Source organism: Nelumbo lutea, chromosome 7, assembly GCF_056320005.1.
Source record: "Nelumbo lutea isolate HS-2025 chromosome 7, American lotus-T2T, whole genome shotgun sequence".
Lineage (NCBI taxonomy): Eukaryota > Viridiplantae > Streptophyta > Magnoliopsida > Proteales > Nelumbonaceae > Nelumbo > Nelumbo lutea.
Genome location: NC_142690.1, coordinates 9,274,825 through 9,296,154, shown reverse-complemented (window position 1 = coordinate 9,296,154; position 21,330 = coordinate 9,274,825). Strand labels below are relative to the sequence as shown.

At 34.7% G+C, this 21,330-nt stretch overlaps 2 protein-coding genes across 2 annotated transcripts; one reads left to right on the top strand and one right to left on the bottom strand.

Annotated features, from left to right (window-relative positions):
• Positions 1 to 2,365, bottom strand: LOC148844982 (calcium-binding protein CBP-like). Its single transcript, XM_088956356.1, has 5 exons — positions 1,887 to 2,365; positions 1,731 to 1,777; positions 1,457 to 1,626; positions 347 to 365; positions 1 to 222 (listed from the first exon to the last, which is right to left on the bottom strand). The coding sequence occupies exons 1-5, from the start codon at positions 2,308 to 2,310 to the stop codon at positions 118 to 120; spliced, it is 765 nt and encodes a 254-aa protein (XP_088812482.1). The 5' UTR covers positions 2,311 to 2,365; the 3' UTR covers positions 1 to 117.
• Positions 2,366 to 7,081: 4,716 nt separating this feature from the next.
• On the top strand, positions 7,082 to 8,787 carry LOC148844981 (calcium-binding protein CBP-like). Its single transcript, XM_088952871.1, has 5 exons — positions 7,082 to 7,502; positions 7,619 to 7,665; positions 7,782 to 7,957; positions 8,502 to 8,519; positions 8,682 to 8,787. The coding sequence occupies exons 1-5, from the start codon at positions 7,082 to 7,084 to the stop codon at positions 8,785 to 8,787; spliced, it is 768 nt and encodes a 255-aa protein (XP_088808997.1).
• The last annotated feature ends 12,543 nt before the right edge of the window (positions 8,788 to 21,330 follow it).

Sequence of the window (21,330 nt, the reverse complement as noted above, 5' to 3'; positions counted from 1 at the left end):
TCCAGAGAAGGTCACAAAAAAAAAGGAAAGAATAAACGAAACACACATTTTTATTAAAAAAAAAAAAAACTGATCTAGTCACACATAAAAAACAAGCATCCATTCAAGTATATTTTTTCATGCAATGAGGAAGGGCAAAACGGAGAACATGAACATGTCATAAGTGAAAGTTGCAGAACCATTGAACATGGTGTCTCTCTCCTTGAATTTTTCTGTAAGTCCCTGCACATTATTATCACAAATAAAATTTTTAACATAAAATCCAATAAATTAAGGAAAAATAGATAATTAAACTGGCAAAAGGAATTAAAACATAAATTAACAAACTTATTCCCACTAGTATTACCTTAATCGTTAGGCAGCACCTGTTTGGAAATAAAATAAAAAAGACAAGAAAATTAGTGGAGGGCCACAGAAAACAAGTAAACAAGTAGAAAAATAAGAATTTTAAACCAAGAAAAGAACCATGACTATTATAGTGTCTCTAAACAAGGATGAACCTGCTGGTTTGAATGCTGACCGGAGATAGTCGGATCGGTCAGGCTTAGTCTCCGTTTGATTTTGTTAATTACATGCATAGTAGCAAAAGTATGTAATTTATTATTGGAAATTTAAAGGGGGCGTTTGAAAAATCTTTTCGTGCAGTCTTTTGTGCTTTTCAAAGATCGGAAGATCAAAATCTGGTCATTTTTAATTTGGCAATGAAAGATAAAAAGCAAAAAAGTTTACAGAAAACCAAACCCGTCTTTCTGCTTCCAAATTTTTCTGTTTAATAGTTTTATAGACTATGTGAGATTTGAAAAGGCTTTTTAGGAAGATCTTCTGATAGCTTAAATGGCCAAAGATGTAATGATCTTTTAGGGTCTTGTCTTTAAAAATCTAGATCATTTGATAAGTATCATAGTGTCTACAAAACAGTTAAATGAATCTTCAAGAATTTTTGCCATTTTGGTCTTATATGAGTTTTTTCCAAGGCATAGGTCTTTTTGACTTACTATCTTTTATAGCTGAGAAAGACCAAAATTTTGGTCTTCCAAATTTTAAAAAGCCACCAGAAGATTTGTCAAACGCCCCCTTAGTAAAAGATGAGGGGGCATTCTTTTTTTGGATTTTTAAGAGAAAAGTTGGTCAATGGGATTTTGATTTTTATTGATCAAGAATCCCATGTTCAGTAAAAGTTTATTTTCCTGAATAAATAACTTTCCCACCAAGGTAAAAGTTGATAACACTTGAATGGAACAAAATTACCGCTTGTATGGCCATTATCTTATTTACTTAAAAAATAAAAGAACATGGATAAATTCATTTATCCTAAGTAACTTACTAAAAAGGCAAACAAGGCCTTAAAGCAAGACCATGGAAAGTTAAATGACTCATATGGGCTATGAAAAGTTGTTCCAAAAAGACTTGCCACACCGGTACCTAAAATAAAAAACTTTTAGGAAACTCAACATACTCGATGAAATTATCGTATTCGATCGCCCTTCTACCAGTTCGGTCGTACTTGGAGACGAGCATATCCAAGACAAATGGAGAAACAGAGAAACCAAGGCTGAGAAGCGCCTCTCGCAGTTCTGACGAGTCGATCTTCCCACTGTTATCCCTGTCGAACTTGAGGAAGATGGCCTAATATCATGTGGCATGCAGTGGGGGGATAATTAAATAAACAATTGTTAAATGTTGATCGATCAAACAATAATCAATTAACTAAACTCTAATATAATACATACCCTCCAGTTCTGAAGGCTGTAGAACACCAAATTGAATTCCTTGGGTCCTGCATTTGATGAGTAGAAGAAAAGAAAAAGATGGATCAGTACTGAATTCATGAAGAAGTCACAGAGTGATGACTGGTGCAACTGAAAGTTAGCTCAAAGAAGGCTCACCGATCCTGTAAATATTGCTGCCGGTGAAGAGGTACATGAGGAGGCGAACGGTTCTGAGGCTGAAAGCATGGCTGTAAGTAGAGAGTGCCCTCTGCAGCTCCTTATCGTCTATGAAGCCACTACCGTCATGGTCGGCCATCTGAAAGCACGCAACCAGGGTTGGGTCCGTCCCTGGTGCGAACGACGAGGGCAACAGGGCTGCAAAAGGGTTAGCATGCCATGATGAAGGTGATGCCGCCGGTGGATATATTCCTCCCATTCCCATCATCGCATGGTGGTGGTGGTGGTTCATGTCCTTTGGAGGCTTGCCACCTGGCAACAAATGGCCATGTATATAGGGAGACCCACCAAAGGGGTCCGAGCCCTGGGGCGGCAGGGGCGCCCCGAAGCCGAACCCAGGCGCTCCTGGTGGAAATCCTGCCATTGTTTTCCACAGAGAAAGAATAGAGAGAGCAGCTTTAGAGGACACTCCGATCGAGTTGTAAGTGGAGGCTTTTGTGCTTTGAAGAGTGGGGGATGACGGGATGTCAGGGACTTTTATAGCTGATCAGATTACGTTGATCCTGATAATAAACTAATGAACTATTCTAAGATCATCAATGAAGGATAATTGATTAAGAATAAATGAATGTCTGATTTGTGGTTGTTAATACTAATACCGTTTGTCTCGTCTCAAGTATTAGACCAAACATGGTGTGTCCCGTACGTGGTTTATTTCTGTATGGGGACTAGATCAAATGAGATCAACAACATACAAAGAGCTACGAAAGTGTTGCTCCTAGCTTGGTACAACAGCCCACGCGGTGTTAGCATAACGCCAAGCCCATTTTGAAGTCCATTTCAATGGTGAGTACGCGTTGATTTCATTTTAATGAGTCAATGAGGTCCATCCAGATCCAGTGGTGGGAGTGGGTTGATTTGGGCCGAGTCAGTCTCTTAATCTGAGTCTGAGGTGGATTCAATGATGGATGCACAATCATATATATTTAATTTTCATGCATATTGTATATGTAACCATGCACTGGAACTGTGGAAGCACATTGCATGCAAAAATAAATAATCATCTGACCACATTGGTTTCTTTTGGGTATTCAGTCTCTTAATTGAGGTCTAATTCAGAGATGACCAATCTCTTACTGCCCGTTTGGTAAAGTTTTTTATGCAGATGCAGAGCGCTTCTGGTATTACGTGAGCCGAAAAACCTGGAAAGTCGTTAAAGCCAGGCTTGGAAACTTTTCTTATTACAAAATATGTGGCTTTGCCTATCTCGAAAGTAACACCGACCGGAAAGCTATGCCAAAGCCCAAAGGTGTGAAGTGAAACAGTACATCAGTCCTGCTTTCATGGATCGGGCCATCTGGGATTTTCTGTAGAAATGGGTGCTTTTGCACTATTGGCTTTTCTTGCAATCTTTTCGTCTAGTTCACTTAATCTTTATTTTAAGTAGAATAAAAATACATAAAACCATCAGGACTACTCTACAAACAATCAACTAATACTGCGGTGCATAATTAATAATCTGAGTTTACTGATTCTAATGCACAAAATGATCTAGGCAGGACCCATCAAATACTGCGTGCTTATCATGTAAGTGTTTGACATTTCTCACATCTCAATCCAATTCATCTTTGACTCTATTCTCTAGCGCTCTTGTTTTTAATACAAATTCCATGGTACAATAGGGGTAAAGTATTTAGAGGGATATTTAAGCCCTTAAGGGGGTGTTTGTTTTTGAGATTTTGAGAGGGGGAAAATTAGACAATGAGATTTTGGTTTTCATTGACCAAGAATCTCATGTTCTTTTTTCAGGTTTATATGCAGATTAGGGAAAGTTCATTTTCTTGGGTATCACTTACCCGGGTAAATGATACCCATATTCTATGTGAGTAAATTAACTTTTCCATATTGAGAAACTGCCAAATGTCAACACATGAATGAGACAAAGATGCCCCTTTTTATAATGAAATTCTAATGGCTAAAATGGTCATTATTTTGTTTACCTGAAAAATTAAAAAAAAAACATGGGTAAATGCATTTACCCGGGTGAGTAACTTACCCAAAAGCGAACGAGGCCTAAGTACAAAGTGGTTGGCTCTAATTTACCTAAAGAATATAAATACAAAGAATAATGCATTATACTTTGATATTGAGTTGACAATTTTGATCCCAATCCATTTTATTTTTATAACTAACCCATTTGACCCAGCACACCCAACTCATCCATTTAAATAGCATTCAATATGGATCGAGTGACCCATTAGGGTTAGGGTGGGTTGGGTTAGAAAGCGTGAGGCTATCTTAGGGATGGCAATTTCTATCCTATCTAGTGGGATTCCACTCTAATGGAACAGGTTATTTTCTTGAAAAGTGGATTTAGGTGTAGAGTGGGTTTTGAAATTTTACAACCCATATGAATAAGGTAGGAGATGGTATTATGCTTAACCCAACCTTCCCTAACCCGCATATTGTTGGAAGGCACATGAACTTATGTATTAGGTGTTGAACTTAATAATATTCTGAATTTTATGTGAAGGATAATTAATAGTTCATATGTTTTCTACATGTTTTAATCAAATAATTGGAAATTTTGGTGTTTATTCCCACTATTTTACTTATTTATTGCTTATATATAATAGAAAATAATAGGAAACTAGATGTTACCCACCTCAAATGTAAGGAGGGTAGGGTTGGAAGGATTTTGAATTTTCATTTGTGGGAAGGGTTGAAAATCCAACTCATTATAGGTTTTGTGGCGAGTACAGGTTGGGAGGTGTAGGGAGGCAATTAGGGACTAGAATTTACAAAACCTTCCCTGATCCCCCCACCCCACCCCACCCCATTGGCCATCTCTTAACTATGTATGAGCATGGGTTGGTTTGGTTCAACTCCAAGGTAGAACTTGAGCAACCTACCATGTAGGGGTTAGATTTTTGGAATCGAAACCTACCCTCTCAAGATTGGTTCCAAGGGATTATGGCCTCGGTGATTCTAGGGTCAATTATAGGGATTATCTTATGAAACATGCTCTTTCTTTATTTGGGAGATATTCCCAATGTAAAGCTAGATGTCATGTGAGCAATTGCTTGTATGAAATCTAAGCTCCCTAAAAATGGAATTTTTTCTTTAAAAACTTAATTTTTAATAATAATAATAATAATAATAATAATAATAATAATAATAATATTCAGAACTTATATTCTCTTCATTGGCTAAATTGATTAAGTTCTTTAATTTAATCTATAGATTATTATAATATATTAATATATAGTTTGAAAGTTATCGTTATAGTTTAAAATTTATAAATATGACCTTTTATATCATTTTATACATTTAAATATTAAATTGAAGAAAAATGATCAAATTACTTGAATGACTAAATGGTCAAATGAGACCATGGTTTTTGTAAGCATGAGTGCTTAGGTCCAAATCTTTAGATCCTCAAAGGATTTTGGGAAGTTTGGTTACAAGTCTGATTCCACCAAGGCCAATTAAAACCAGTTCTCTGGATTGATTCATATAGGATAAACCCCTATATCCTAAAATAGGCCTGAATGAGGATTGGTTTCAAGAATTTTGAACCAAATCAATAACAGATTGGGTAGAGTTGGTCCAAGACCGATTCATGTGGTCGATTCCAAGTAGAAGCTACGCATTTGCTCATCCCTAGTCTTGACTCTTCTTGGTTTCCTCTTCTCTCATACGGATTTGAGTTGAAGTTCAATCCAAAACCGCTCAATTGCCACTCCCTACATTTCCCTTCCTTTCCCTACCTTTTCCTTCAAACCAAACATAGACTAAGATATATTTACGTGGATGGTGTGTGATAATTTGGTTGCTGGGTTTTTAGTGTTGATTTAGGTTTATTTTTTGGTTTGTTTGACAAAGTAGGGCTTTAAGTGAATTTCAAATAAAGAAATTTGAATTTTTATTTTACTCTTCATCCTTGTCACTCGGTTTGTGGATTCCTCCTCCTCTCCTGGCATCTCCTTGGATTTCTATCAATTCTCTCCGGTTAATTAAATAGAAAATTTTTCCCATCCTTGTGTTGGGGAAGGATCTGGAATTGACAGTTTGTGTCCTCTCTTAGTGGAGATTACATCTGTGCCCCAAAAATGCCCCACATACACATTTCAGCGTGCATTAGGAATATTTTCAGAAGTTATCAGTAATAGATGTTCCCAATACATGATTAGGATATGCTGTAGGGCATTTGTGAGGTGCATATGTCAATTCCTCTTAGTGCTAGCTCTGTGATCCCTTCTACTACTGAAAAAAAGAAAGTAAACTGGATAGGCTTATTTAGGTTCTTTCTTTCTCTGTTCAACAAAAGCCTAACTAAAACTGGAAATCTTTATCTCTGACATCCAACGATTTACTTACATCCTTCTGGCATGGATTTTTCATTTGCATTAGCTACTAGGTATTTGATGGACACAATATCTGTAGAGCTAAAATTTCTATTTTTTTTTTGACACAAGCATTCTTAGATGTATTTGCATTATCTCTATATCTTTTAAGCAAACCTAACATTTGGTTTTTGTATGATCTTTCAGCTCATACGGAATAAGGATCAATCTTATTTCACCTTTTAGGGGGCTTTCTCCTTCACCTGTAATTTGCCCATTAAATCTTCCATGGATCTACTGCAGGGCTACACAGACAAAAGTGATTGTGAAGACGAAGAACATAACCCTACTACTTCAACATCCTCCACTCCTTCCTCCCCAGATTCATCTCCTCCTCCAATATCTCTACCTTTAAACCGTGAAATAACTACCGTGGTTGATTTAAAAAAAAATAAATAAATAAATAAAAACTACCATGGTTGCAATGAGTCCAGATTTCCTGTCCTCCAACATCTCATCTTTCTACATAGTTGAGAAATGAAATTTGTTTTTTAATAAATAAATTTGTAGTATGAATTATAAATAGGAAGAATGATTTATCAGTTCAGTTCAAAATTCTTTAATCTCACCGTACAGTGCGGTTTAATGATTTTTAGGAGTTTTTGGTAGTCACATTTCTAGGAATTACGTTAAGATAGTAAATTATTTTAAAATAATAATAAAATAAATAATTCTGCAAATTACAAGCTATAAAAATCCACGACCTCCCAGGTTTCAGAATCCATAGCCGGTAAGAAGCCTCTCTCTCTCTCTCTCTCTCAGCAGCAGCAGCTTTCTCTTGCAGAGATAATGGCAGGTTACCCACCGGGGTACGGCTATGGAGCGCCCCAGCCCCAGCCAAACGGGTCGGCCCCCTACGGTGCGCCACCAGCACAACCATACGCCCCGGCCGCTCCTTACGGTGGGGCGCCAACCGAGAAGCCTCCCAAGGACAAGAACAATGCGATGGCAGCGGGAGGAGGATACCCACCGGCAGTGGCGCCACCACCACCATATGCTAACCCGTTTACCGCTCTGATGCCATCGGCTTTCCCACCTGGGACGGACCCAGCCCTGGTGGCGTGCTTCCAGGCCGCTGACAACGACGGTAGTGGATTCATAGACGATAAGGAGCTGCAGCGAGCACTCTCTACGTACAGCCAGAGCTTTCGCATCAGAACCGTTCGCCTCCTCATGTACCTCTTCACCGGCACCAACACCTACAACATTGGTAAGCTGTTTTCGATCGATGCGTTTCATATTTGTCTTCGGGTCAAGTTGACGGGGTTGGTGCTAGAACTTCTGTTCTAAATTTTTTATCTTTTGCTTTTTGTCTACCAAATGCAGGGCCAAAGGAGTTCACTACAGTGTTTTATAGCCTTCAGAACTGGAGGGTGAGCAATAAGCTTGGTGCTAGAAATTTAAAACGATTTGAGTTCATATCCAGATCGAACTTATCTTTGCTTATAATTCTGAAGTTGTTTACTTAATTATCTTCATGAATAATCAGGCAACCTTCCAAGGGTTCGACAGAGATCAAAGCGGGAAGATTGACTCCTCAGAGCTGCGAGAGGCGCTTCTCAGCCTTGGGTTTGCTGTTTCTTCGACGGTCTTGGATTTGCTCGTCGCTAAGTTTGATAGGAAAGGCGGTAAAATGAAGGCGATTGAATACGACAATTTCGTTGAGTATGTTTTATTTCCAATAGTATAAAGACAAATATGTTTGATTCATAAAAATGCAAAATTGATTTAGTTTTCCAACGATAATTTCATACTTTTGTCGAACGATTTTTAGCTGTGATGGCCCTAAACATGAATTCTGAAATTGGAATCTACAACTCTTACATTGACTGACTTTGAGTGCAAAAATTTGCATCCAATTTGTTCTCATTTTAAATACAAATACATTAATTTGCATGGGTATTTGCATGTGCTACATTCTTGTATTTGCATTGGACATATTAGTATCATTTATGGTACTCATCCAGTCATCCCTCTTGGAGAAATATTATGTATACAAGTTGGACCCGCCTGGTTCAGAGGCTAACAAATCTCTATACAAGTTCAAGGGTTTTTTATATTGGTTTGTGATTTCTTGTTATTAGGGGTGCATTAGAGGTTAGGATTTTTTTTTTAATTTGTTTACTTATTTTATTTATTTCATGTCCCTAAGTTTTTCTCAAATGCCAATTAATTAATTATTGTTATCTTCTTTTTGTTGATAATGCAGGTGCTGCCTAACAGTTAAGGTACAGATTATTTTTCGTACATAAAGTGTTTTATTTCACTTAAAATGATCTCATTTGACATGGCAACCAAACAAGTTTTCAATTTTTTTGTTTATTTAGAACTGTGTAGTTAGCTTAACTACAAAATAAAAAATAAAAACTTATTTTTGATGGTGATGTGCAGGGCCTACAGAGAAATTCAAGGAAAGAGACACCATGTTCAACGGTTCTGCAACTTTCACTTACGACATGTTCATGTTGACTGTGTTGCCTTTCCTTATTGCATGAGAGGAACCTGAGATGTTGATTTGTTAGCACTATATTTGTTCTCCATATAGTCTTTTTTTTTTTCTTAATTTTCTATATTTTTGTTCTTTTGGAGTTTCAATGACAGAAAGAGAGTATGAATAACTTGTAGTTGTAATGTCTGTTTCCCCCAAGTTTCTTTAGGCTTTTTGAGGGCTGGGTTTGTATTTCATTATTTTTTTTCACCTCATCAGCAAGAGTAATAAAATAGCACCACTACCACTAAGGTTTCAATTCTATATTATGACTTGGGAGTATTATGTAATTGACAATTTAACAATACAATAATGATTCTATCTAACACGCAGGGATGTAATGTACCAAAATCAATTTGGACAGATTGGATGGATCAATAATACGTATTGAATTGGACCGGTCCAGACTTAATGATCTAAAGTATTTATTGGATTGGATTGGACCAGATCCATCCATAATAGAATTTTATTGGATTGGGTCGGATTGAATATAAATCTGGTCTGGTCCATTGGTAGAAAATAAGAATACAGGTGTTAATGGATCAGGTTTGAATTGGAACAAATGTAAATTAAAACCAATTTGAACAGATTGAATGGTCCACACATTGAATTGGACTGATCCAAAATGGCCCAGAGTATTCATCATATTAGATTAGGTCAGGTCCATCTGTAATAGACTCATTTTGGACCAAATTGGATTAGACCAAACCTAATCCATTTAACACCCCTACTAACATGTTGTGATGCTATACTTCCTGTAGTAACATTGTACTTATTGAATGTTATTGAATCATACTTCTCTACCTGGTAGCTAGTTTGGTGTGTTACCATTCAAATGGAACACTAAAGGAGTGTTCGACAACATGGTTGATTTTGATTTTGAAAATAAAAACCAAACTAGGGGTGTAAACGGATCGAATTCGAATCAGATTAGGAAATATCCGAATTTGAGTCCGATTAAATATCCAAATATTCGATTCGACTCGAATTTGATTAATTAATTATTTTAGATAATTAATAAATATTTTATTGATATAAAGTATATAAATATATAAAATATTTATATAACTTAATTATTATATATAAATTATATAAAATATTTTATATATTATATATAAGAATTAAATAATCAGTCGAATTCAGATATTTATCGAATCGAATTGGGTCATATCCGAATTTGAATCCGATTAAGTATTCAGTATGAATAGGATATCTGAATTCGACCAATTAGATATTCAAATTATCTGAATTCGATTCGATTATATCGAATATCGAATTCGAAATCAAATTTTTGAATACTATTTACACCCCTAAACCAAACCATGTTGTAAACCCCCTAAAGAGTTCAATTGCTCAAATTTCTTTTTTCCCTTTTGCTTTTTCAATTGGGCTTTTAGGCATCATATAAGATTAATTTTTCAACATATTGCACGTTGTAGGAGTTTTATTGCATAATTTCTCTTCCTACTCGACTTCTCATGTTTAGGGGTGGATTAGAGTCGAGACGAGGCTAGCTAAATACTTGGCTATTCGAGCTCGGCTCACTAAAACTACATTAGGCTCGAGTTCGAGCTCGAGCTCAAGCTCAACTCAGTTCAAAGCTCGCAAGTTCGAGCTCAACTCGGCTTGAGCTCAACTGCAAAACAAGTTTTTTCCTAAAAAATAAAAATTATACATATAAAAATATATTTTTTATTTTACATACAAAAAATAAGAATTGTAAAAATTATTTATTATTATACATATAAAAAAATACATATAAAAATGTTTTTATTTTACATACAAAAAATAAGAATTATAAAAAGTATTTACTATTATACATAAAAAATAAAAATATTATTATATAATAAAAATAATTCATTATATATATTTATATATGCATATGTATGTATTTATGTAATAAAAATTATTTATTTATTATACTAGGCTCGATTAGGCTTGTGAGCCTCACGAACCAAGCTTTACTAGGCTCGAACTCAGCTTGATTAGCAAATGAGCCTATATCTCGGGCTTGAGCTTAGCTCGAAACTCGGTTTAAACCGATCCGAGCCAAGATTTTCACGAGCTAAGCTTGAATAGTTCGTGAAAAGCTTGGCTCGTGGCCACCCCTACTCATGTTCTCCTAAATAAGCAAAAATGTCAACCATTTTATAGTTCATCTCTCTTTCTGTGTGTGTGTGTGTGGATCTGTTTGAATTTAATAACAAACATTTTGTAAAAAAGCCAAAGGTTAGGTCATATACCATAGTCAACTGCATTGGAAGGCAATGGATAATTGAAGCTATGATAAGAGTACTTTTTAAGTTATGAAAATTGAGCATTTTGTATAAAGATCACCAAATAAATATTTGGAGATAAAAAGACATTCTTTCCTAACTTGATCAAATCATTGAAATGGGTTTTAGGATGAAGGAACTGCCAAAACTAGGTAGGGAATAGTAAGCGCAGCATTTGGAATAGTAAGCGCAGCATTTGATAATGTTCAGTGGAACCTTTACAATGTTCTCTTGTTCTCAAAGAAACTTTCAACCTAAAAGCTTAAGCTATTTGATGAGGTCTCTAGATAAGGTTTTTATTCTCTAACATTCATATCTTATGTTGAAATTTAATTACCATTTAACCTAAAAGTATAAACTGTCAAGTGAGGTTTTTGAATAAGTTTTTATTTTCTAACACCCATGGTGTTTTTCTTTGAAATATTACAAACGGTCAAAGGGCCTACTCCAAATTATGGTATGAGTGATTCATAAAATTTATTGATGTATGGTGTCCAATGTTAAAAATGTCAAAGGAATATATATATATATATATATATATATATATATATATAACGGAGAGCAATATTTTTGGCATATATTTTAATTATTGAGAACAGTGTATTTTGCAAAGATATTTTCATGGATGTAGGCATAAAACGCCAAGTATTTGTATTTTTTTTTTGTTTCTTTCCATTTCTCTTCACAACATTTATAAGCTATTTGTGATTAAATACATAAATTAATACTTAGGCTCAGTTTGAAAAAGTATAAATACAAATATGTATAGTACAAATACATATAAAATAATACAAAATACAAGGATTTATATTCTATATATATATTCGTATTCACACTCTTCCCAAATATAATGGAGCCTTAAACGAAAAAAAGAAAAGTTTTTCTTTCTCAAGTTATGGGAATTAGAAATTATTCTTTGTTAGACATATCCCATTGAATCATCTAAGGTTAACCAGCTTAATTAATCTTCGAAAAAGATCAATTCTATGAAGCAATAAAAGCCTGTTTGAGAGGGCTTCTGCATACAAAGAAGCGGCTCATGTTGAGCATCCATGTTTTGGATAAACCATTCAGAGTAGCTTCATGTTTTAATCTCTTAAATGGTATTTAGAACACTGATTCGGGCTTTCTGGATTTTCGCCAAATATAGCTTCTCATGTTTCAGTGTGAGGCCTAATTCGGAATGCCAAAACCATGTCCCAAACAAATCCACATAGGAAAACCTCCTTGTTTCTTTTTTTCTCAAGCTTTTGCTTCTTCTGCTCGTGTTTTGTGGGGCGGATTAGCTGGAAACAAAAACATATACATCCGGCTGAATTATCTATCGCATTGGACACGCCAGTGTTCAGTACAGCTGGGTCCAGATGGGGTCCATAGTAAACATTGGTGTGTTCAAGGGTGATAGGTAGTTCAGCCGGGTCTTTATAATTTTGTCTCCAGTTCATCCGAACTGTTTCCACAAACCCTACCTTGTGATTTCACATAAAGATTTTAAACTGTCGTTGATCCATCCGGTTGGACCGTTTGACCACCAACCGGACAAAAAAGTGAGTCTGTTTCACATTAAACCCGGTGCTTGCCAAAATAATTGAATTTGGTCAAGACTGTTGACCTGGATGGTCAAACCGGTGAACAATTTGAACCGTTGGCGGGTCACAGTTAAACCATGTATATAAGAGCTAACCCTAAATCTTTTGACTCATTTTCTTATTCCCTCTTATTCTTTTGCATTTTTTTTCTCAAATCCGCTTTATGTGGTGCCATTCAATGCCGCTAGAGACCTTTTGCCACCATCAATGCTTTACAAGTTATGACCACCGTAGATCTGTATTGTGCCACCACTATTCCTCTACAACAATAAGCTAAGAAGGTCTTGTTTGGTTCGCAGGAATAGAGATTTAGAATCAGAATCAGAATGGTTCAACTGTTTGGTTGAACGAAATCGGAATCTCATTCTCATTTTTATTGGAACGGCATTACTCCATTTGAGGGAATGGCCATTCCCTACCCTTTTCTTGGAAATGAAATTCCATTCCTACTGATTTTAATCGGAACCAAAGCGATTTTGATTCTAAAGGAATTCGATTCTGATTTCACTTCTGACTGTGAACCAAATGAACCCTAAGAGTGTATTTTTCAGTAGAGATGTCTCTAAAGTCTGAACAGATGGATCTTCACCCTCTAGGTAGATGTCTCTAAGCGGAGAGCAAGAGAGCTACTTTCAGCCTACCGGCTGTGGCTGCTTGAATTTTTCCCCCTCCCTTTTTTCCCCCTTATACCATCTACCAAATAGACCTCTCCTCCCTTTCTTTCCATCTTGTTTTCCCTTTTAACCCAGGAAACCTAGATCTAACCCATAACGCAACTACAGGTTAAACCGTTGACCCGGATGGTGAACCATTAACCTGTTACCTGGAGGGGAAAATGGTTCCATTTCCAGGTTGGCTTTCAAAACATTGGTTTCACCTATTTTCTTATCCTGACCTATCAATCATGGATATTTCAACTGCATTTCCCAAAGCTTTTTGAAAATATGAGCGAATAGAAAATTGATATGCATTAATGACCAATGAAGGTTATATACGTGGAATCATATATGATGGGTTCTACACAACGTTTTAAAAAATGACCTGGAAATGGAACCATTTTGGCCATTGGTTTTCGGGTTAATGGTCCGATTGTTCGATTCAAACGGACGGCCCATTCTGACAGCAAAATTAAAAATAATTAAAAAATAAAAAAATGGTAAAAAATCATTGAATGGGTTGACGGTTCAACTGCCCGGGTCAATGGTTGGTTGACTTTTTCAACGATTTTTTACCAGATTTCAGGTTTTGGGTAAAACGGAATCAATTGCCTCGATGGTTCTTGGGCCAAATGGTCCGACCATCCGGGTCAAGGGCGGTTCAAAAATGTTGGTCCTAGATGCCACAAAGACATTATACCAGCAAAACTTACAATCAATCAACCCATGTCATAAAAGTAGGAAACAATGAGGTGGATTTTCATCAAAATTCGGGGAAGATTGTGATTGGTGAAAGCCTTTTCATATGATGTCTTTTCATCACCATATATTTTTCCCATATATGATACATCCAATAATGTGATGACTTGACGGTAAAATTTTGCTTTAAGAAAATCTATTTTTGCACTTTGTTTACAAGGAAATAGGAGGGGAAAGTTGGTCAACGAAAACTTTCTTGTTGAATAATTGTATTGTGTTCTTTTTTTCAATAAGTTGTGTGCCCAACAATAAGGTGGGTAAGTGCAAGGTGCCAACCAGCTGGTTGGTAAGGTCCAGCAGAGACTTGGGATTGAATCCCACCTGCAACTGGGTTGGGGGGTTTATGGGTTAGGGGATGAGCTATTCTTCGTTGTGTAGCCCTTAAAAAAGGTGGGTAAGTAATTTACCACTTAGGGAAGTTTACAAAACATTATAAGACAAATTTGTCCATTTTGACAATATCTTTTTTATGGGTAAAAAAGTCATTGTATAACGTACATCTATATTACTTTAAAAAGCATGAATGGCCTCAATAATATTTCTGGATTTTTTAGGACAAAATTTACCCCTCTATATTTAAATTTATTGATAAGAAATGAGGACAAATAGGGTAATCAGTTACTGATATTAAATGAATTGAAAAGAGGTAATTTTTAGATATTCAATCATTCAATTTCCTCTCATTAAATTCAACATTTAAGTTATTAACTTGCATTCATGTTCATTGAATCGTATATTTAAGTCATTTTTGTTTCTTCTCATCATTAAGTTCAATTAATTAAATCTATACTTAATAAATTAATAGTTTCAATAACATAAAAGCTTATACTTTTAAAATCTACCTGAAAAAAAATAGTGTTTTCATCAAGGTAGTGGTAAGAAATTAAACCATTTTGGGTCAAATGGGTCAATCCATATTAACATGATTAAATAATAAAATGAAAAAATAGAAATTAAAAAAAATTTGGGAACATTTTTAACATACATGTTAAACAATAATAAGTATGATAAATAAGAAATGTTTTTAGTAATGATGGAAATGGAATATAAAATTTAAAACCAATAAGAAATAAAATATTTTCCTATTCTCTCTCATTAAATCCTATATTTAAGATATATTTTTCTCATCATTAAATTCTTGTAATTAAATCCACAATATTAATTTTAGTAGTGTAAAAATAAATATTTTGAAAAGTAATTTGAAAACAAAAGCATTTTCTTCCCTTCAGGTGATGGGCAAGAAATTCAACCATTTGGGGTCAAATGAATTAATAAATAATGTCATAATTAAATAATAAATAAGTATGAAATGTAAAAAGTATTTTTATTAATGATGAAAATGGAATGTCAAATTTAAAAACTACCTACAAATGAAATGATATCATAATAAAATTTTAAAAAAATAGCCAATACAAAGGATCACAAAAAAAAGGGAAAATTTTGTGTGCATATCTAATGTTATATATTTATAAAAAATAAAATATTAGGTACATATATAATATTATGCATTCATTATATTGAAGAAAAATACGTATTACATATAATAAATAATTTTATCAATGATAAAAATGTAATACAAAATTTAATGTCTACCTAGAAATCAAACTATTTTTCTTTTTGGGTGGTGGTTAGTGGTTTTGGTCAAATGATATCATAGACAAACAAAAATTAAGTGTAACAAGTAAAAATTATTTATATTGTAGGATGACCCAAAAACCAACAAAAATCTGACAACCAGCTCTACATTTCAAATTATAAAAACCCCTACCATGACATTGGAGGCTTTATGTGGTTGTTGCCAACATGGGGCTCTTAATTGGACACAACAAAAAGCTTATACAGAAAATAGGTTTTCAATTTCTCTCCTTCTCCCTTTGTCTCTCAATTTCCCTCCCTTCTCTCTCACTCTCATAGTCATGTCTTGATCTGCTGCTCCCTTTGTCTTTTCCATTCTCTCTCAGCTTTGGTATGTAGCCAAATCAAAACCTTTATCTCTCTCTCTCTCTCTCTCTCTCTCTCTCTCTCTCTTATATATATATATATATATATATATATATATATCATTCTCCCTCAATCTCTATCATTCTCCCCTAGTCTTTATCCCACTCCCTCTTTTGTTCTTTTCTTTTTTATTTTTCTTACAAACTTATATAATATTAATAAGACTGTATAAAAGAACTAAAGGGACCAACCACTTATACAATCAAGTTATAAAATTCTATCAAGTTGGTGTAAATTTCATAGTCAAGAGTTTCTGGTGAATTTTTATCAAATCGGTGTAATGATACCAATTTGATAAAATTTTGTATTAATCGTCCCTTTTTTATTTTTCTTACACACTTACACCACTTGTACAATCAAGTTATTTTTTTATCTAGATGGTGGGTCAATGATCCAACTTTTCAAAGAAGCCCATGATGTCATAATTGAATAATAAATATTTAAAAAAACTATAAAGCACCAAACTAAACTGAAAATGTACAGAATTTTGTCAAAAATATTTGAGAGCATTTCTAATGTTATATATTCATTATATTAAACAAAAATAGTTGTTAAAATAGAAGCTATTTTTATTTATGATAGAAATAGAATAAAAAATTGAATAATAATAACAACAATAATAATTGTTATTTACTACAAGCATTTAACTTTATTTTTAATCATATTGTTACTTTTGTTAACTCTCAATTTCTATCTTAACTATGATATATCTAAAATTCAATTAATTAATATGAAGAAAAAATTTTCACGTGCAATGCATGTGCTTAATTACCAGTGGTTTAAAGTATCAATACACTCAAATGTACTAATAGGAGTGTATTGGCTGTTTAAAATATGTTCTTTTTATTTTTTTTTCAAAATTGATTTTGACTTTTTTTTCAAAAATTATTTTTATATTATTTAAGAAATAAAATAAATGGGTCTTGAAAACACCTTTAAATAGGTGTTTCGAAACTCCGTGAATACAGTATGGTACAGCGAATAAGAGGGGTGTACTGTATTGATACATTGAACCCAGATAAGTTCACTTACCTAAGTAAGTGGCCTCTTGAAAAACAAATGGGACGAATTAAACCTTTTAATGGGAGCATCTATGATACAAGAAAGACATGGTATTGAATGAAAGCACCCTGCGAATTTGGTCACTTTTTTTATGATACTAATTGACCGGCTGTAAGTTTTTCTGGTGTTATAGTCAAACTCTTTTATTGCAAATAAAAATATAAAAAAAATAAAAAATGGTTTACCATGCGATGCAAAGGAAAACCAGATATACAATATGATGATATAAGAGATTAAGGAGAAATGTAAACCTAATATCCAATATGATGATGAAAGCATCCAATCACCTCTTGATTTTCAAATCTAAACTCTAAATCCTTAAATCCTATATTCTTAACCCTTAAACTCTAAAATCCAAATTTCAAACCCTTAACTTAAACCCTAAAATCAGTGTGTAAAAGGGCTTTGGTCGGACACATCTCTTCCATCTAAGTAAGAGCCAAGTATTTACTTTCATGCAACCCCCGTCTATATTGTTGACTTTATTAATTAGAACGGCTTTTGAGCTTTTGTTGTTTTTGACTTTACCATTCAAGGACCCTAAACTTCACTGGTGGATGAATTGATGGAAGTGTAATATGAAGAAAGTATGAACGCCTCACACTGATGAGAAGAAATCTCTTATGTTTCTTTGGTGTGTTTGCTGGTCGTGCAAATAGGAAAGGTTTGTCCTATATCCTCTTACTAAAACAAAAGGAAGGTCATAAGGGGCCTTATAAGGAAGGGTGGAGAAAAAAAGAAATTAAAAAGGGAATTAAAGCTTTTCCCTATATCCTCTTTCTAAATCAAAAAGTCATAAGGAGCCTACCGAAAGGAAGGGTAGAGAAGGAAGAAGCACCGGTGTTTGCTGAGAGGCCTCATTTCTATTACAAGCGACACTGGATCTGCATTGTTTAATTGCTACAATGATTTGCCCACTTCTGTTACAGTTGTAACAGAAGTGAGATCTAGAAATTAAAAACAGACAAATGGAATACTAATGGAAATTAAAGGCAGAGGAATTGAGACCAAAATCTCAGAACCAATGAAAAACCACAAAACCAACGAAGAGAGAAGATTGGAAATTGAACTTTGGACTTATAAAAGGTTGAAGGTGACACTTTGGTTAATTTAATAAATAAAATATGAGATGGGGTTATAGTGGATATAGTTCGGCTCGGATTGATTTTATTAACAAATTGAATTGAAAATATCCCAACTCCCACAAACACGTAGATAGAGATACGGTAGAGAGAGAGAGAGAGGGGGGGGGGCTTAAGATCATTTTATGTTTTTTTTTTTTTTTTTCTTCTTCTCTATCTCTGAGATATCTAAACATAATTTGGACTTTCCCTGGTAACATTGCACCATGCCATATCTCACTATGACCTAAGAGATTGATGTGATGAAAACTGAATATCCAACTAACATTGTTTTTATTTGTGTTGTGTTAAAATTCAAGGTGCTTTGTAGCTTTTTGGGTAGATACTGAAATTAATTAATGTACCTGCAATTACATGTCAATGCAATATGGCTGGTGTTGTAATTGTTGTAACTAGAACCAATCAATTGGCCAGCATTGCCTTAAATACTTCCCTTACACCATCTATCTATACTTGTATGACCATAGTGATACATGAATGAAAACACCACCTATCACTGTATAAACTAGACACCCCACTTATATCGGAGAGGCTTCTAGGCGAGGGTTGTTCACAAATCACAAGATGTTATAAACCAATCAACTTGATCCGAGATGGTCGGTTTTTTAAATAGTTCGATTGGTCTCTATTTAAAAGATGACAAAACCTGATGCCCTTATTTGGTTCCCGTTGTACTTTTTGTAACCTGATATAAAACTGACTATAACCGATATATATCATGTATTTGCATTTATAATATATATATATATATATTATTGTTCTCTCTCTTTTTGTTTTATCGACAACAGCTTCTCTCCATATTTAGTATCTCATTCATCTCTCTCTAGATTGAAAGTAAAAGATGACTGATAAAAAGTAAATATAGGGATTGACAAAAAAAATAAAAGCCATGAAGCTACGAGATTGTTAGGACTGAATGCCAAATACTAAGAGACAACATCGTTATTCATCCTCTGATTCTTATGGAAAAATAGAAATGAAACAGTTTTTAAATACCGGGCTTTAACCCCGAACCCCGGAGGAGATTGCAGTGAAGGCTGTAACTAGGTTAGAGGAGTTTTCTGAGGCCAATAACCTCCATACTGATCCAAGTTCTACCCCTAAAAGCTTTAAGCTGGATAAAATGGACACTGTTAAGTCCAAGAGTCATGGAAATTAACTTAGATGTTTCAACAAAGTCAGATGGAAGATGTGCCTTTGATGCCATAGCGAGAAATCATAAGGCTGTGTTTGGTTGCAGTGCAAATAAATTTGCATTGATACAAAACTATGGCGGTGCAAATGATTTGAATGTAAATTCTGACCTATTTTTTCTTTCCAATTTTAACTTATTTTATTTGATTGCAGTACTAATAAAGTAAATTAAGACATGAAGCAGAATAAAGTCAAATCAAAAAAATAAAATTAAACAAGAATTTTCATTTTTTTTCATTTGCACTTCCATGCCTTAGTATTAGTGCAAATAAAATTGCACAGCAACCAAACACAGCCTAAGGGTCAAGTGTGAATGCAAAAATGGACAGCTTGGGTACAACTTCAATTGTGTTGGCTCTGCATTCGAGGCTCATAAGCTGGCCATGCAAATGGATTACTCGTAGATCATCATAGAAGGTGATTCTTGTTGGATTTTAATCTCATTAGACATTAAATCCAATGGGTTTGATTGGTCAATTACATGAGAATTTTCACTTGCACACATGTTTTGAAAAATAGCCTTTCTCTTATTAAAATCAGTTTTTAACTTGTCCCACATTGAAAAATTACAAGTTTTGTTTTGGGTCTTTTAATAGGAGTTGATTTATACTCTTTAGGTAGCATTACGCATGCACATGCATGTATGGCGCAATGAGGTGCACTTTGCTCGTGAAAGGCAACTTTGTCTTTTTGGTGCGATGCTGACCGTTGATATAATCAACGACCACGATTCGATCGAGTGTGATCAAGAGGCACAATTCAAAATTAACAATCATTAATTGTTAACTACCTTTTAAATAGTCACAGTCATGGTCCAATTTTTTTAATGGGCACAATTCAAAGTATGTTTTGAACCCCCAATTTTTTTAATAATAAAAAACAGGTTATAAGCTTTCCAAAAAGCCAAAATTTGAAAAAAAAAACTAAAAAAAAAAAGAGTTTCGACCATTTCTAAGTGCCGATATGATAGGTTGAAAGTCGTATTGTATTGATATTTTGAACCTTAGTCACAATGTTTAAAATTGTGACTATTCAATGTGTCTTTCTTTGAATCAACACCTTCATCTTTTTTACAATTCTTCAAAAACTATTTAAGGAGTGTGAATCAAGCATTTTACAAAAAAAAAATCAAAAATCACTTACTCTCTCTCTCTCTCTCTCAGTCCAGTTCTGCTACAGTCTCGGAGAAAGTTTCTTCGAAAACTCTTCAACTTTACTGGTTATAGATTCTCACCCAAGGCTCTGTTGTATCATAGGAACAGATTTGCCTGTAACCCAATAGCAAACTTAGTGAAACTGAATGGGGGCAAATAACGTTTTAAAGATGGTGTCTTCAGACGCGCCTCAGAACTTCTCCTCCAAGTTTTAGTGACCCCATTTCCCAACAATTCTCAACTCATAATCAAAATGCTTGTTGCTACCTAAAATGGGCCGAGGGCTACAATGCAACTTTACTTCTGAGACAAGGGCTAGTTGAAGAGTCCAAGGGCTGGTGAAGTCGAGGGCCTGTAAGTTTGACCTATGAAAGAAGAAGGCCTCGGGTGTTATTTTAGGGGTGGAGACTCTGACAGTCAAGTTAGTAAGGATGTAGCAAAGAGGATGGACGAGGCTTGAATAGGATAACTCAAACGAGGTCACCAAGAAGCTGGAGAGCTGAGAGCAATAAATGCCAAGACAGGTTACCTAGGGAGTGACTCCACCTACTTGGAGTTAGTTACAAGCAAACGGTTAGGATGCGATTTGCCTTGTGCTGCGCATTACCATCTGTGGACGTCATGTGTCCACGCACCATAGAGCCTGCCATGTGCGCCTACATCAATGCTGAAGGAGCAAATCAATCCCCCGTGGAAGTGCCTATCTCTTCTGAAGGA